This window comes from Etheostoma spectabile, chromosome 18 (assembly GCF_008692095.1).
Source record: "Etheostoma spectabile isolate EspeVRDwgs_2016 chromosome 18, UIUC_Espe_1.0, whole genome shotgun sequence".
Lineage (NCBI taxonomy): Eukaryota > Metazoa > Chordata > Actinopteri > Perciformes > Percidae > Etheostoma > Etheostoma spectabile.
In genome coordinates this window covers 1,454,192-1,471,844 of record NC_045750.1, presented here as the reverse complement: position 1 = coordinate 1,471,844, position 17,653 = coordinate 1,454,192, and the positions used below count along the sequence as shown (strand labels likewise).

At 39.3% G+C, this 17,653-nt stretch overlaps 1 protein-coding gene across 6 annotated transcripts in view; it reads right to left on the bottom strand.

The window, feature by feature from the left end:
- fam184ab (family with sequence similarity 184 member Ab) overlaps window positions 1-17,653 on the bottom strand; it is a 187,258-nt gene that overhangs the window by 97,484 nt on the left and 72,121 nt on the right. For 4 of the 6 annotated variants that reach the window (XM_032543041.1, XM_032543045.1, XM_032543042.1 and 1 more), the window contains exons 2-6: window positions 13,620-13,754; window positions 11,457-11,615; window positions 5,452-5,691; window positions 4,416-4,499; window positions 2,130-2,381 (exon numbers count right to left, since the gene is read on the bottom strand). In XM_032543041.1, the coding sequence (XP_032398932.1) occupies window positions 2,130-2,381; window positions 4,416-4,499; window positions 5,452-5,691; window positions 11,457-11,615; window positions 13,620-13,754 (870 nt within the window). The remainder of the gene's footprint in view (window positions 1-2,129; window positions 2,382-4,415; window positions 4,500-5,451; window positions 5,692-11,456; window positions 11,616-13,619; window positions 13,755-17,653) is intronic. The other 2 variants (XM_032543043.1, XM_032543044.1) reach the window with 1 other exon arrangement.

Below are 17,653 nucleotides of genomic sequence, written 5' to 3'. Positions count from 1 at the left end.
GGGGGGGGGGGACGACACCCCATCTTGTCTTCTGTCTTCTGATAATTTCACACAAACTTCACAGAATATCATACAACTAAACAACTAAACAGACCTACTTAACCAATTCCCCCCGAGAGCATGTCAACTTTCTTTTTAACGGTGGAGATATTATCATGTGAGTCTTCCAAAGGCCTCACAGAACTCAGAAAGAGTAACAATGCACACAGCACGGCTATTTTTGTCTTAAAAAGAAAAAAAGCCCTCATTACTGTCGGAGTGGTAGTGTTTAGGGGAATGGTAGCACACATGGCCAGCTGATGAATTTGTCCAAAAAACATACTAAATGGCATCAAAAAAGCCAAAAGATTTGGGACAAAGGACTTGGAAACTGCATAAATGTCATAATTTAGATTCAACACGCAGGTGGTTTTGTCACAGAAGACTGAGTTATATAATAAATACATAACAAATAACAAAGAAGGGCTCACAATAAAAGAGTTAGAGCACTTTTGAACAATGTTTCGACATTTCATCTTCATCAGGTTTAACAACAAAACATGTTAAGGGCATTTTCTTCTCATAAAACATTTACAAATCTATTTATTTTAATATTTATTTCATATTCAGCACTGTTTACATCCACGTTCCACTGTCTCCTTTATCAAAATGCAGGCTGGACGTCTTTGGCTCTAAGAAGGGAGCAGCAGTGCATTTTATTTATTTAAAAAGCCTTGTTTAGAAAGATTCCTTGTATATTTAACAAGCTTGCTGAATTTTAAACCCTATCACTATGGCACTAACATTAGGGCTTCCTTGGTCCTAAATATTCCATTTGTTTGGACAGAATTAGAAAATAAACTGTATTTGAGTATTAAGATCCATATAAATGGAATAACTAATGTAGTTATTCAGCCTGATTCCATTTAATCACTTTAAATTTCTTCTTTATGAGTCCCTGATTCTGAAATGTGCACTTTGAGTTGTTTAACATTCTGTAATTGTGTAGTGCAACTGTATAAAATCTGGATGTTTAATATCTGGAAAGAGGTTAATGTCAGAAATAGATACCGGGCAGGCGGTGTGCTCTATGCCCTGTTCACTGACTGACAGGTTGGGGAATGAAAGGCAAGGCAACTTTATTTCTATAGCACATTTCAGCAACAAGGCAATTCAAAGTGCTTTACATAAAAAATTAAAGAGAAGTTCAAAGAGATAGCAATTGTAAAAAAATAGAATAAAATACAAATATAAGAATATAAGTTCCAGTGCAGTGAGAGACATTAATAAGTATTTGATTTAATAGGTTGTAGGGATGGGTATGGAAGGTTCAAGGTTCAAGGAGTCTTTATTACCCCCGAGGGGCAATTTGTTGTGCAGCAGCATGTAACATAAATAATACACAGGTTATAAAAGACAACAGCCATACATCTAGAAACAAAAAATACGTACTACAGGGAAGACCACACCTCACACTGACTTATTAAAAAAGCCGATAGCAGCAAAAGAGATTTTGTGTCTGTTTGTCCTGGAAGGGGAGCGAAATAAATATCAATGTAAATAAATGTCAAAATGCTCTGAGTAAATTGGATGAATAGGTTTGCAATTATTGTTAGGGTACAAGCGGCCGAAATGGGTTTCCTCAGGGGGGGGTTGGGGGGGCTGGCGTCTCCCTTAGAGAGAGGGTGAGAAGCTCAGTCCTCCGAGAGGAGCTCGGAGTAGAGCCGCTGCTCCTTCGCGTCGAAAGGAGCCAGTTGAGGTGGTTCGGGCATCTGGTGAGGATGCCTCCTGGGGGGGTCCCTAGGGAGGTGGTCCATGCACGTCCAGCTGGGAGGAGGCCTCGGGGAAGACCCAGGACTAGGTGGAGAGATTACATCTCCAACCTGCCCTGGGAACGCCTCGGGACCCCCCCCCCCCCCAGTCGGAGCTGGTTGATGTGGCTCGGGAAAGGGAAGTTTGGGGTCCCCTACTGGAGCTGCTGCCCCCCAGACCCGATACCAGATCAGCGGATGAAGATGGATGGATGGATGGATGGTTTGCAATTATTTATACAACTGAAATTATTTTTAGGGAAAGTCCCAAAAAAAGGTGCTGTCGGGTACCAGAACCGAATTTCCGGGACCGGTAACCCAGCGCTGGCTCAGACTCACCTTGACGTTGCCCTCAGCGGAGGTGAGGGACGCCTGCAGCTTGTGGGACTTCTCCCGGTTTTCCCGAGCTTCTTCCGTCACCCTGACCAACTCGGCCCGGAGTTTTCCCAGGGTTTTCTGGAGCGCCGCCTCCTGGGTCTGGAACTCCCGCCGCAGCTCCGACTCGGTGCGTTTCCACGCCAGCAGGTTGTCGGCGGTCAGCTGCTGAGTTCTCTTCATGGCCTCCAGCTCGCGCTCGTAGAAGGCCTGAGCCTGGGGACGGAGACACAAAACCAAAACCACCTTCATCCAAACAGATTCATGGAAGAATAAAACATGAAGTCTGAGCATTAACACGGCTCTTTATTGTTTTAACCCTCGCGTTGTCTTCCCCTCGAAATTGAAAGTCAACACTGTAGTTGACACTTTTTATTGAGGTTTTTAACTTCTTCTCACGTTTTTTTCCCTTTTTTCAACACTTTTTTCATTGTTTGTCACTTTTTAGACGTTTTAAACTACGTAACACTAACTTATTAACTTTACTTTTACAGTTATTTTTGAAATTTATGGCCAATAAACCTCATTTATAGGAAATTATACCTAATGTCTGAGTTAGAAAAGCAGAAATTAGGAATTATTGAGACTAAAATTAAAGGAATGGATGTTGATGATAATCACAGACTGGAATATGTCAACTTTTACTCAATACTATTTCAAAAACACTTCAATGTGTTTTTCTAATGCTAGAAAATTGAATAAGACCCAAAATTAATGAAAGTAGAGATTTGTACTTGGCAAAGAGCGTTGGAATCAATCATGTTATTTTAGGGAATTAAAAAGAACATTGATATAGGACAACATGGGTCAATTTGACCCGAGGACAACATGAAGGTTGACTATTTTTACCTCTTTTTTTCATCACATTGGGATGCAACTGGAAAACATTTTGGACGCCTTGCAAAGCTTTCTCATCAAAATGCAATCTCATGCAAAAAATAATCAACGCAAGGGGAAGTTGAAGCCAAAATGTCTTGGCTGACAGTGTTCACTGTCAATGAGGAGGTTTTTTTACTGAAATTAATAGCTTCTAAATGCACTTAAATTGCACCATTGTGCTTTCGGTGTACATGAATCCGCGGATCACAGCCTTCACTTTCAGCAAGGTCAACATAAAAATGCCAATACATGTAGTTTCTGTTCTTTTTAAACCATTACTTACTCCAGCAGAGCTTCTTTTACTTTCAACCAACACCTTAAGTGTTTCTTTATTGTAACTTATAATTCATACTCCAGATAATACATTAACATGACAGCATTAGGGCGCCCGGATAGCTCAGTTGGTAGAGTGAGCGCCCATCTAGAGGTGTACTCCTCGATGCAGCGGGCAGGGGTTTGACTTTGACCTGCGGCCCTTTGCTGCATGTCATCCCCCCCTTTCATGTATTCAGCTGTCCTGTCAAATAAAGGCCAAAAATGCCCAAATAATAATATTTAAAAATAAAAAAACAAGACAGCTTTAACCTACCCCTTAGAGCTTTGGCCAATGTGTTTTGCTGTACAAAAGGATATCAACAGGACTGTTTTAAACAGTAATTCAATTATATTGTCATCATTTGATATGACAAAAAGGTGAATTTCGGTGTTTTCAGGGTTGAGGAAGGTATTGAAATTCTGAAAACAGGAGCAAAATGTGAAACTTGAGGTTTGTGGCCTCAAATTAATTATCATTCTCACCTCAAAATATAACAAACAGCGTTTGCATAACTAGATGCACATTTGTTGACATTTATAATCTGATACTATACACGACAGATTCCACCATCATGCACTTTTGAAGTTTACAAATACATGCATTTACTATATAATATATTTATACCACTGCATAGCTCTAACTAGAGCCTGATACTCTACTTAGGGCTGAGTAAAATATCTTGATATTGTAATATTAGATGAGACATCGCCTTATATTTCTGATATGGTAATATCGTCATATGGTAAGTGTTACCTTTTCCTCGTTTTCAAGGCTGCATTACAGTAAAGTAATGTCATTTTCTGAACTTACCATCTTTTGTCTTTAACCACTTAGTCAGCATATCTACATTTTGAATGATTGCTTATCTAAAATCCAATTGCGAACATATTTTGTAAAAGCACCAATTTTCAACCGCGTCATATCGTTGCATTATCAACATCGAGCTATTTGGTCAAGATTACTGTGATATCTGATTTTCTAACTCCACCCTGAAAGCATCAGCCAGGTTGGTTGCGGTGCGTGTGATGCCCCCTACAGCGGCTCCAGTGCTGTACCTTGCTGAGTTTGGCCTCGTATTCCTCCACCAGCCTCTTCTTGTCCTGTTTGAGCTCCTCCACTCGCTCCGTCAGGGACTCCACCTGCAACACATCAGCACAGCATGAGAAGGACAGCTCACGATTTGTGACAAAATAAGACTCAGTGGTCCAGCTCCATGCCCTGCTATGCCCTGCACTGCTACAGCTATTATTTCTAGTTATTCCAGTATCTTTATTATTACTATGAATGCCACAGTTCATCATAACAGCTATAACTACTATGAATCATATCTCTGTATATCAGTGTCTCTGTGTCCCAACATGTTCTGTCCGAGGTTTCTACCCATTTAAAGTAAAGTTTTTCCTCGCTGCTGTCACACCAAAGTGCGACACACCAACACCAAAAGTTGTTGGGTCTTTGTAAATCATAGAGTGGTCTAGACCTACTCTATATGTCAAGTGTCCTGAGATGACTCTTGTTATGATTTGACACTATAAATCGATCCGGCATAGAGGAACTGTAATGCTTCAACATGTGTACAGTATTTTCTCCCATTATGATAATGGCAGGGACCTTGCAGAATAGAATAAAACAGATACTTATTGCCATATTTACAAGTACTGTACACTTCATGGGCATAGGATGTTGGTGCCTTGCTCTTAGAGTCAGTTTTGCAAAAAAAATACAATAGAAACATATAAAGCTATAAAAATCTAAACTAAAATCTAAAAATATATATAAGGTAGATAAACAATATTAAAGACAAAACAGCTGTAAGATGAAATTGTACATACACTGTATGAAAACATCTTGTGAATATATTATTGATACTATTGGTCATGAGATTTTTCATGTTGTTGGAAAAACATAATAAGTTGTGTTTTTTTGAAAGATAAAACATGATGAAAACAGAAAGAGTTTGATGTGATGTAGCAGGCTGATTCACTGCCAGTTAATAATGTAGTAATCCCCGCTGTCTGCCTTTCTTCTGCTTCTTCTCTGATGTGATTTACTTGCTTTGGCTTTTATTTTCTGCTCTACTTTGGCGGTTACCTCGGCTTTATGGAGCTGCCCCAGTTTCTCCTGGTCTTTACTGTAGTTTGCGTTCTGACTCTGGTGGCTGCGGAGGAGCTCCTGGACCTCCTGTCGGTGCTGGGCCTTCAGCTCCTCCAGCGCGGCCCTCTTCTCCTGCTCAAACTGGGTCTGGGCCTGGCTGAACGTACGCAGCTTCTCCTCAAAGGACCGCCGCATCTCCTCCACCTCCCTCGACATGGACACCACGCGCTGCGTGTGCTGCCAAAGGAGACAGGAATGAAGGACTGAGCTAAACAGACAGATACAGGTTCGTAGTAGGGGTTGTTTTCTTATATCCAGCATGTTTCCTTGGATCAGGGAGTCTCCAAAATCATGGTTGCAGCTGTCGCCATGGTCCCGCTACACGTTCTGCTACGTCCTGCTACGTCCTGCTGTGCCTTGTAATGCCGCCCAGTGCCATGCTATGCCATGGACTACTACAAAGAACTACTACAAACTATAATTTTTTTCGGACTGTTATTTCCACTCTTCATTCTAACCCCAACCGGTCGTCAGACACCGCCTACCAAGAGTCTGGGCCTGGGCCTGGGCCTGGGTCTGGGTCTGGGCCTGGGTCTGTCCCAGGTTTCTTCCTAAAAGGAAGTTTTTCCTCTCCACTGTGGCCCTGTTGCTTGCTCTGGAGGAAACTACTAGACCTGTTGGGTCCTTGTAAATTCTGGAGTGTGGTCTAGACCTGCTCTATCTGTAAAGGGTCTCGAGATAACGCTTGTTATGATGCTATAAATAAAATTGAATTGAATTTATGTTCTTTTTCCATTATGACTGAAGAAAAGAAGGTTATGTGCCATTCATTGTTTGTGTTTGTTCATGTTTCACAAAACGTTAATCCTGAGCCAGGCCGTACAACAAAGACAGAAATCAAATCACATCCATACAGGAAGAGTAGTATACAACTGTTAATGCATAATAAAAAACATACGACTTCACAAAATGCCATCACAGAGAAAGGGAAAGGCAACGGACATCCGACAGAATATGAATTAAACGTTGTCCATACAGACTACTGCTAGTCTGCTACCCATCTTAATGACGCTGTTCCCGTTACTGCTGAAAAATGTCACATTTGAGCATTTAAAAATGTACTTGAAAGTAACGTGTTTTTTTTAAATATATATATATATTTTTTTCTAATGAATTGTCCTGTTTTTTCTTTCTCTTTTTTCTTCTTTTCCTTTTATTTCTTCTTGTTTTTATATACTAAATGCTACTATCCTATGTCTTTTTTACTGTAACTCAAACCTGTCTGTTGGACTGCAGATGGAAATTAGCCCTTGGGCTACAATCTGGCACATTTACGTGTTCTGTTGTGCAGGTTCATCAATGTGCATTGTCCTGAATTAATAAAATAAATAAATAAATAAAATAAAATAAAATACTACTACTACTACATAACAGAGGTGATGCTCACAGGCAAGAGAGACTCTCCAGCCTCACAAAAGGAGACAGACACAGACATTAGAACTGATTACCTGCAGCTGGGACTGCAGCATCATGCTGGGCAACACTGACACACACACACACACACACAAACACACACACACACACACACACACACACACACACACACACTTCCTCTGTCTACACTGAAAAAAAGGAGACTGGCCTACTCTTGGATTTATGTAAATGTCTTGGATGCATTTAACACAATTAACTCATGTTTTAAAGTTAAACGTAACTCTAGTGTAGAAACACATAATATGCAAAGAGGGTACGTGAATTGTGTCAGATCATGTTGGCAGAAGTGAGTCAAAAAGAAGCGATGTAATTCTCGTGATACCGCACGTGATCTCGTCTGGCGCGCTTTACATTGTTGCTAGAAGAGCAGGCAACGGTCACATAAAGGGCCGTCGTACTGTACTCCACGCCACTATTGGTCGGTAAGTATATGGATTTTCTAATTAAATATGTGATAAAGCTCAGCCAAATGTAGTTAATGTCTTGAGAGTTACTACGTAACGTTAAATAGGCACCGTGAGTTTCTTTGCTCGCGCTATTTATCACCATGTTTATTTGAATTAGCTAGCTAGTTTTTGCGGGGAGCCGTTCATCTTACATTTAACTTTGCGGTGTTCATTAGTCTGTTTCTGTTAGTATGGTTTGCCAACTGACTGTCAGTTACATTGTGGTGTAAATTGCACCGTGACCGTAGCGTTAGTAAGATTGGCGTCAAGCAGCTACTAACGTTATCAGCGACATAAGTTAGCGACGACGACGACGACGACGGCGCCCCCCCCCCCCACACACACACACACACACACCGTGAATGGGACCATGAGCAGACGGATAGGAAATTCAAAAAAACACATTAACGGTCTGCTCTGTGTAAAGCGTGTAGGAGAGCCTAAAACCACGTAGTGATGGCCTGCCACTACTTGACATAGCCTACCAACTCTTTTTGGGACACAAGCTGCTGGCTTTGCACGGTCAGCCCAGTGTTTGAACATGGAACATGGTTAGTCTCTGTTCACATTAGAGAAGGCAATAATCACATATATTTGATATTTTACAATGTGTATGAGTGTACCTAATAAAGTTGCCAGTGAGGGTACACCTAATGTATGTTTCTTGAAATATAGTTTTGTAATGACTAGATTATTTTTTCCTGTTTTGCTGCAGATTGACAGACAAACTCAACTCTGCATTTCACCTGGAGTCAGTTGATGGATCGTGGGCTCAAGTTTTTGTGGTGAGACCGGACGTTGTATTTGCTCTTAATTTGTATAAAATAACATTTTAAATATTAAAATGTGGCCTGCTTGAACCGTGTTTACCCTAATTTTGAATCCTTCGTTGTTTCCACTTTCACAATGAATGGGCTAGAGTTTAATGAGGTTGTAACGTGAATGTTCTCGGATTGCAAATTCAAACAACCGCCCTTTTGATGCAACGGAGGTAATAAAAAATTCTGCCCTGACTAGTTGTTTAATGAGATGTGTGAAAGTAATGCTTGACTTTATTAGGAGTGTTTTCAAATATTCCATAGCAGAGCCAGATGATTAACCATGCACAGTGCACGCCATGATAGGCGGGCAGGTATAGATTTGATGTTAGAAATGTCTTCTAAATTCTGTGAAAATATTTTCAGTTTCAGATAAACGCCGAGTTTAAGAGCATCCAGCCATGCCTCTACAATCAAGTGTTTGCAAAGCGGCAGGGGAGCAGGGAAAAAGCTGAAAGTCATATCTGCCATGATGACAGTAAGAACCTTCAACTCTACATTGTTTAACATATAAGTGGATCTGCATTGCAGGTAGTATAAGATGTATAGCAGGCATTGCTGAGCGCAACTCCCTTTACCTGTGAGTACTGATTACTGACATTTTAATCATGCATTCACTGTCCCACTGTGAGAATTTTTTTTCTTCAAATATAAAAAACATAATGTATATACATCCATCCCTGGAGATGATATAAAGTCCAGTCCAAACAGGTAGTCCTGTTGTTCATAGGTACTGGTGTTACATGCTGACTGAAGTCAGTCTATGATCACCTTTCTTCTGTGCTACTGAAAATTTGAGTTCAATAATCTTATTTTTCTTTGTTTATTTCTTAGGATGACATTGATGCCAGAAGGGAGTCCCACATAAAGGACTGCATCTATCTGAATGAGAATCCCGACATCTTGGAGCGGAGTACACGGTGAGTTAAAACAAATGGTCAAACACGTCCACTTTTTCTCCAAAGTCCCCATTATGAAAGTGAAAAACAACCTATTTTGACCCCTCTGACACATTGTCTCTTACATTAGGGAATAAGGCAGTGTGACAAACAATTCAAATTATTGAAAGAAGGAAAATTCACCATCTTTACAACTACACGACCCTCATCTGACAAGGGCAGAAATTGGGACTTGGATAAATCCAGGTAATGATAAAAATCCAAGAACATGAAAAGTTCCAGAAAAATGTAGATGAAAATTCAATCTTTACATGTTTGTAAGATAAAGGCTCCTCTTCATTTGATCTGGAATCCTTTTTTCTCCATTAATTGACCATGAATGGCAGCATGCCAGGGCATGTTTGCTGTAGTACTCTCCTATGCTGCTTACATGGGTATAATAAACTAGCAATTGCTGCATTCAGATGCAATCATTTTATTTTATTTATTTTAAAGCTTCAAGAAAGTTTTTATCTAACCAGGACATGACTGAGGCCACTGCGCTGAGTGCCATCATGAAAGCGACAGTGGGAATTTACGTCACCAAACAGACGCCAGGCAATGACTTTTCTGATGTTGGCATCATCATCGAGGGTGTGGTGGTTCTTCAAGATTTGGACAGCATGGCCCATCAACAGCCTTGCTGTTTGGACTTTGTTACTCTTTGAACATGAGGTATCCGTCACAGCTCCGCTACACTTTCGAAGGGATTCAAAAGGTTTTAATGGAGTTGGATGTGACTTAACTCTCAAGGAAAGCCCAAAGCTTAAAGACAGAACTGCTCCAGTAAGGAGAGCTCACTGTTGTTGTGCACGTGAGGCCAAGTGTTCATTCCTTTACGGCCATGTGGACGGACCAGTTATTTCCCCCTCTACAAGACTCTGATTGGCAGCATTCTTCAGTCTTAGTTTCTATCTGTCTTACAGGTGAAGGGATGGAGAACTGTACACAGTCTGAATACTGCCATCAGGGCCGTGTGAAACCGGATCTTTAGTTTAATTCAGTTGCAGTAAAGAGTTTTAATACTTCTAAGAATACAACTCAGACTTGGCTCTTATAGGGAACATTTTTTCTTTGTGTGCAGCCCCTATCTGTGGGACCAGTGATGGTTTTAGTTTACTGTGTAATTTAAAAAACTTTAACCTTAGATTATTGAAGTTCAACCAATGTTCCATTTCCTACAACAGTATTGCATTAGATATTGACACAGTCCTTAATTTATTTATTTACAATACATTTTTCATTCACAAAGAAAATTGGTGTCCTTAAAGGTTCGATTTTCCAATTTTTTTTAATAACGGCATTAAGATCAATTTCCTAAAGATGTTTTTTTAATCCTCTTTTTAAGCAAGCCAATGTATAGGGTGAATTCATGGCCGGACTGAAGGCAGCGTAACATTTTTGAAATATTTACCTGTGTCTGTAAGTGACACTTAAACCTTGAATGTTAGTTAATGACCAGATTCTTTGTGAGTGTTGGAAGTTTGGCTCTTGAATAAAGGTTTTGCAACTGCAAATGTAACTGGTAAAAATGGGTCATTTTAATGATAAAGAGCGTTAATAGAAAGGTATTTGACATTAAAATAAATGATTGCTGGAATGGTAACTCATGTTTTTGCATTTTAAATCTGTTTTATAGTTACATTGAAGTGTTAAATTACAATTGTTACTTAATTTAATCTCGACAATAGAGACCTTGAACATTATGTTTGTATTGTTCTCTCAAAGATGGTGTCAGAAACCTTTTTAAAAGAAAAATGTCCAGTTTCCATTTGACTGAGTTGGTAAAACACTGAAAAAATGACGTTACTTGTTCACTGTTGATTTGTTTTACCGTAAAACAGTAATGTCAGTTCAATTCTTTACCTATGGTCACTGCAGTGAAATTAGACATTTTCTTGTGAAAGGTTACTAGTGGTTACAGGCAACCATCTTTAGAGAACAATACAATTTGTTTTAGTGCCAAACAAATTGTGTAATTGACACTAGAATATACTACTATATATTATGAAAAAAATGTGTAGTATTTAAGTGACCAAATAGTATTGGAGTAAAAATTATTGAATAGTGTTGAAATAACGTGATGAAATTGTGAAGGATTAAAATGTTCCAAGAGCACAAATTACTTTATCAAAACATGTTTCAATCACTCGGTATCAACACAAAATACACAGGTGTATTGAACATGAATACCTTGTGTTAATTTGACTCAATTGTTTAATCTGCTGCCAAAGCAAAACAACTGTGTGCAACCAATGTCCACTATTGAATTAAGTTAATCCAACATGTTATTTTTTTCAGTGTACCTGAGCCTCAGTGCAAAGCTGCATGTCCTCCACCCTCTGACGGTAGCTCTCGAACTCGGCCAGCGCCTGCCTCTTCATCCTCTCGTGGAGCTCCATGGACTCCTCCAGAGACTGGATCCGCCTCTTCAGGTCCATTTCATCGCTGATCTTACTCTTGTACTGTGGATATCATAATGAAACGTATTTGGAATCTGCAGCTGATTGTGCACCACAACACATGTGCAATCATGTGGAATACATGTGCCAGATGTTGTAGATTGGAATGCAGGAGTTGGTGAGAAAAGAGCAAAATGACGATTATTTTCTTGATTAATCGACTTGTTGTTTAGGCTATAAAACGTTGATCAGTGTTTCCCAAAGCCCAATAACAAGCTGTCAAATATAAAATACAAAAAACTGACTCAAACGGATTAATACTTGGTCAAAAAAGTTGCAGATTAATTTAATAGTTGCCAACTAATTGATCAATCTTTGCAGTTCTATTGCAATGTGAAATAATCCTCAATATTTCACCAATCATCAATGAAATGTTGATGTTTTCTTTTAACAAATAAGCTGTAGTAACAAACAGGAGAGAACATATAGAATAATAATGATGATAATAATAATAATAATAATAATAATAATAATAATATATGTTAGTCTCCTTGGCAAATAAAAAAACATTGAATGTTGAATTTGACTTTAGATTTGGCCTTGAATTAACTCATTATGACACTCAAATGAAAATGTAAATTAAAAGATTATACAGATACATTTAATCTAGTTCAATGCTCCATATTTAATTCAAAGCACAACACTGAAACTCCACAGGCAGCCTTTATGAACACGTAAAGCATGTAAATGTCTGCATATCCTGTATGTTTAGCCCAGGTTTGACACATTACTTTTAACAAAAGCCATTCCCATGATGGGGGATGACAAACCTAAATAATTAATATCCAGTTGATGGAATATTGATGAGTTGGTTTTGCGTGTGATCTCGCCTCTATGGCTCTCCATGTGAGGGTGTGCAGCTATAGACGACTGTGAGATATATACACGTCTCATCATGACTAGTCATGTGCGTTTGGGTCTAAAGGGTTCCTTTGGCTTCTTTAATCACTAGTTGAAAAGAAATCAAAGCCCACGCAAGCCCACTTATTCATCTATTCAACCAATAGAAGTTAGTATACGCATAGTATAACTCATGAGTTAATGATGTTTACTTTATTAAGAGGTAAATACAATTTATACTCTGTAGTTTTATACACACCACACACAGAAACACACACATGCTCAGTACCTATACCAATGGAGAGATGTCAGAGTGGGGGGGGGCTGCTAATGGAGGGGCGGCCCGAGCAGTTGGGGGCTCGGTGCCTTGCTCAAGAGCAGCTACCAGTCCATCACCATACTTTGGTCCATATGGGGACTTGAGCCAGCAACCCTCCGGTTTCCAACTCCCTATGGACTGAGCTACTGCCCCCCCCCCTGCCAATCATTGTAAAAACATACTGTAATATGCATTTACTTATTCCACCCTGGAAAATGCAATTGATTACTTTACTTATTTCAATGTTCATACACCGACAAAATGGCTGCATCTCTTCACTTTATATATCCTTACGTCTCGTCCCTTATAGTGATGGTATCCTGCATCTATCTTCCATTTAAACTGCATTTCCAATTGGAGAAAGTACACTTTCTTCTCATTTCTTATCAACATAGGACATAGGGGTGTGAATCTTAACCGGTGTCACAATTCGATTCAATAACGATGATCCTGTCAACGATTTGAATCGATTGTCACCTACTTTCATCGACAAATCCAAGCAGTCAGATGTGTACGACCGCCATTTTTTTTATTGTATCTGCTCTTAAAACAAGACACTTCCTGAATGAGCGGAGCCTGAACACAGCAGACAACAGACAAAAGGCACACACACACAAAAAAAAAACAACAACGGGAAAATCAACAAGTAACATCACCAGGCAATAATTGATCATGGTCTGTCACTACATCCATGCAGAATCGTCCAGGTCGGCATGGCAACGCACCAATGCAATGATTCATTTCAGCCCTAAACACCCCTAACAGGACCTCAGATATAAATCAGAGAACACTTAACTTAACTTAAAAGTTAGACGTAAGACGTCGTCTTACTGATAGAAATAAATTACATTAAGAGTAAAGACCTGTAGTATCTTCTCTCTGGTCTCAGACAGAATCTGCTGCACCTCCTCCTCGTGGGCCTCCTTCAGGGTGGAGATGGCCGCCTCGTGCTCATCGTTTTTCGTGTTGAGTGCATAGATAACCTGCAACAGAGCGGGGAGAGACCCATCAGCTGTTAGACATTATAATAATCAGGAGTTGTTACGGTATTAAAAGCTGGTGGGAGACCGACAGCATCTCTCGTAGCTCGGGGTTTATCGGCGTTGGCTGTGTTCAGACGGCTGCGTTCGATACACTTTCATCAAAAATTAAAGTTCAGACTACAAATGGAACAGCACAACATCAAAGCAGGAGGAAATATGAAGATGAAAGGAAGGTTGATATTGATGCTGATGCTCATTAAATGTATTCTTTGTAGGACGGAAAAGCTTCTCCATCCAAGTTTGTTACTGAAAGCCATAGATGGATGGATAGATGGATGGATGGATAGATGGATGGATGGATAGATGGATGAATAGATGGATAGATAGATAGATAGATGAATAGATGGATGGATAGATAGATAGATAGATAGATGGATAGATGGATAGATGGATGGATAGATAGATAGATAGATAGATGGATAGATGGATAGATGGATGAATAGATGGATAGATGAATATAAGAAATTGATGGATGGATAGATAGATAGATAGATAGATGGATAGATGGATGAATAGATGGATGGATAGATAGATGAATAGATGGATGGATAGATAGATGAATAGATGGATAGTTAGATAGTTAGATAGATGGATAGATAGATAGATGGATAGATGAATAGATGGATGGATAGATAAAAATGTATTTACCTTCGATAGGTTAATTAAAAAATACATATGAAAACAAAGACATAATGAATTATATGTATGTGCAATCGTTTGTTCTGTACTCAAGGTAGGGGTAGGATTTAAAATATGCACAATAATACAACAAAAATACTCCTGGAGGTGCTTAATATTTGGTTACATGTGTGCTAAATGTTAAACAATCCCACTGTTGTTGGCCAATGCCATAAAATAATTATTTTTTAAAACATTTTTAAATAAGCGTCCAGATTAAATGCAATGAAGACAGACAGCAGACGGCAGGCAGAGGAAAGCTAGTTGCTGCCGTATCATAGTGTTTATAATGCTGTTGGATTACAGATGAGCTGTGGTATATAGCTGGTACCGGGGCTGTGGTCAAGACCACCTTTATCGAGTTCAAGACCAGGACTAGTCGAGACCAAGTCAAGACCGAGTCCAAAGAGGTTCGAGTCTGAGTCAAGATCGAGTCCAGGACAGAAAAAAGTGTTATGCATGACATTATCGAGACAATAATTTTGGATTATTTGTTGATATAAAAGCAAAAACAGTGTCACTACAACCCAAGATTTGTAAGTAGAGCCATTCTCCTTAAATATAAAGTACTTATTAAATATTGTATATTATTTAATCTAAAGAAAGCATAATGACATATGATGATACCTCATAATAGCAGCATTAGAAATCATACTGCTACAGTTACAGCTACTAGTATTTATTTTTTATTTTTTTATTTATCCTTTATTTAACCAGGTAATACCCATTGAGATTAAAAATCTCTTTTGCTGTACTGAGCATTGGAGCAACTAAATGACATTATTGCTTTACTCCGGATGTAGTTTAGAAAAGACATAATAAACTTACAGTACATAAATACACGTAATAAAGACACCTGGACTCGGTCGAGACCAAAAGCTATTTTTGGCAAGACCAGTGGCCGAGACCGAGTCCAAATACCAACGAGCCCGAGACAAGTCCAAGACCATAGAAAAACGGTCCTGAGTCCGGACTCGAGTCCAAGACCGGACTCGAGTACTACAGTACCACAGTAGTACTATAGTAGTACTATAGTACTACTGTAGTACTACAGCCCTGGCTGGTACCCGGCTGCAAAGCCTTCCAGTGCATGCCTGGACGTTTCCACGACTAGCCCAGGAGCCCCAGTGATGTCCCACAATTATGAATAACAGACCGGTTGATGCTGGGGATAAAAATATGCACCAACTGTTGTGCATGAGCTTGACCTTTAAATATGTCCCAAAAATACACGCAGCCGCCCAGAGAGCCGTAATCCGACAGCGCAGTGATCCCCCGCTCCCGGGCAGAGAGGGAGAAAGAGAGAGATGGGTTTTACATTTCCCCCCCAAAAAAAAAAACATGACGCCGTCTCCCCGCTGCCGCTCTCCCTGCCACGAGAGACCGAGCTATGGGTTGGCGCTTTGAAAAACCAAATCAATAATTCAGACATTGAACTTTGCGATGGAGCTGAAGGAGCCTCGGTTTCCTCGGTACGTCCGTCAACAGAATTAGGGAAGTGCAGAGGAAAAGTGGAGAGGAAAGAAAGGCAAAAGCTTTCTTTGGAACAATGACTTCATTGTTATGCTTTGCCAGGCTGGGGCGATTCTCCTTTTTTTTAAGGGGGGGTGTCACGGGGGGGACAAATAATCAGCAAGATGGGAAATGTAAATATTGGATAGGATAGAACAACACATGTAATTCTGCTAAAAAAGAAAAACATCACATCTATTACTAGCTTTACTTTTTTCATTTTAACCCTCGTGTTGTCTTCCCGTCGACCTGCGACTTCTAATTTTTCTGAGTCATGTTTTTTTTTTTACGTTTTGCTCGTCTTTTTCGACACTTCAGTGGCTTTCCCTGAAGTTTTTGTCCCAAATTTTTAACGTTTTTTTTTGTGGGACATTTGTCACTTTGTGTGAGTAATTTTATCGACATTTGTCACTATTTTTATTTTACATTTTTGTCACTTTTTTGAAGTTTCCCACTTTTTCTGAGTTCTTTTATCAATTGTTTTTTCTTCAAAGGCTTTAAAATTGACTAAAATACACTAATTCAATGAAAGTAGTGAACTGATTATTTATTTAAGTTGTTGAGAGCGTTGTATTCAACCATCCAAATAATTTCTTTTTGACATTTTGTTTACAAGAAAACCCAAATTTCTGATATAGAAACTTTTGGAAAATGGGTCAAATTGACCCGTTTTCAGTAAATTGTCACAAAAAATGGGCAGTCGAAATAAGCGCTGAAAATGTCAACATTAAAAATATCAAAAAAACTTTGGGAAAAACACCAAAAACATGAAAAAAGCACCCACAACATTGACAAAAAGTGACAAAAATGTGGTGAAAAGCAATAATGGTGAAACATTACTTTTTCATGGTTGACAGGAAGACAACACAAGGGTTAAATAAATTGCATATCCGAGTACAAAACGCATCTTCTATAGGCTCAGTCCGCCACTTAAAAAAAAATCCCGTGCTGTTTCCATGGTTTTAGTGTTTTGGATTTTCATCATGTAAATCATCGTCATGTAAACATTTGGTCATGTGACAAAGCCTGAAGATTGGCAGAACAGGCAGCCAAGTGGATTGGTGTGGGTTGGTGTGGGTGGGGGGTGTGTGTGTGTGTGTGTGTGTGTGTGTGTGTGTGTGTGTGTGTGTGTGTGAGTGTGTGTGTGTGTGTGAGGGTGTGTGTGTGTGTGTGGGGGGGGGGGCTGTTGCCAGGCATCCCTCGTGGTGTTTCTTCAATTCTCATTTGTTAATTCTCCTCACGCACAGCTGACAAACCACAGAGCTTCACTCAATAACACAAACTAAGTCCCATTAATCAAAAGGTACTCAGCCATGGGAGTTATTCTCTCATTTGATTTTACTGACCTATTCAATATGAATTTGATTTGTTTTTCTGCCTTTATGCTGCATATTAAATATATATTGACATTTACATAGTTGTTTTTTAATTATTTGACTTTTACTTCAAGCCTAATGTGTTTTTCATATTTTCATTAATACCATTTTTTTTCTTTCTTTTCCTTCACCTTTCTTTGAACACCAACTCATTATTATCACTTCTTTATTGTGAAACAAGACTTAGCTGTTAGCAATTGTCTGTTAGCTGGACTACTAGTTGTTGCTGATCAGAATCAGAACCAGAATCAGCTTTATTCGCCAGGTATGAGG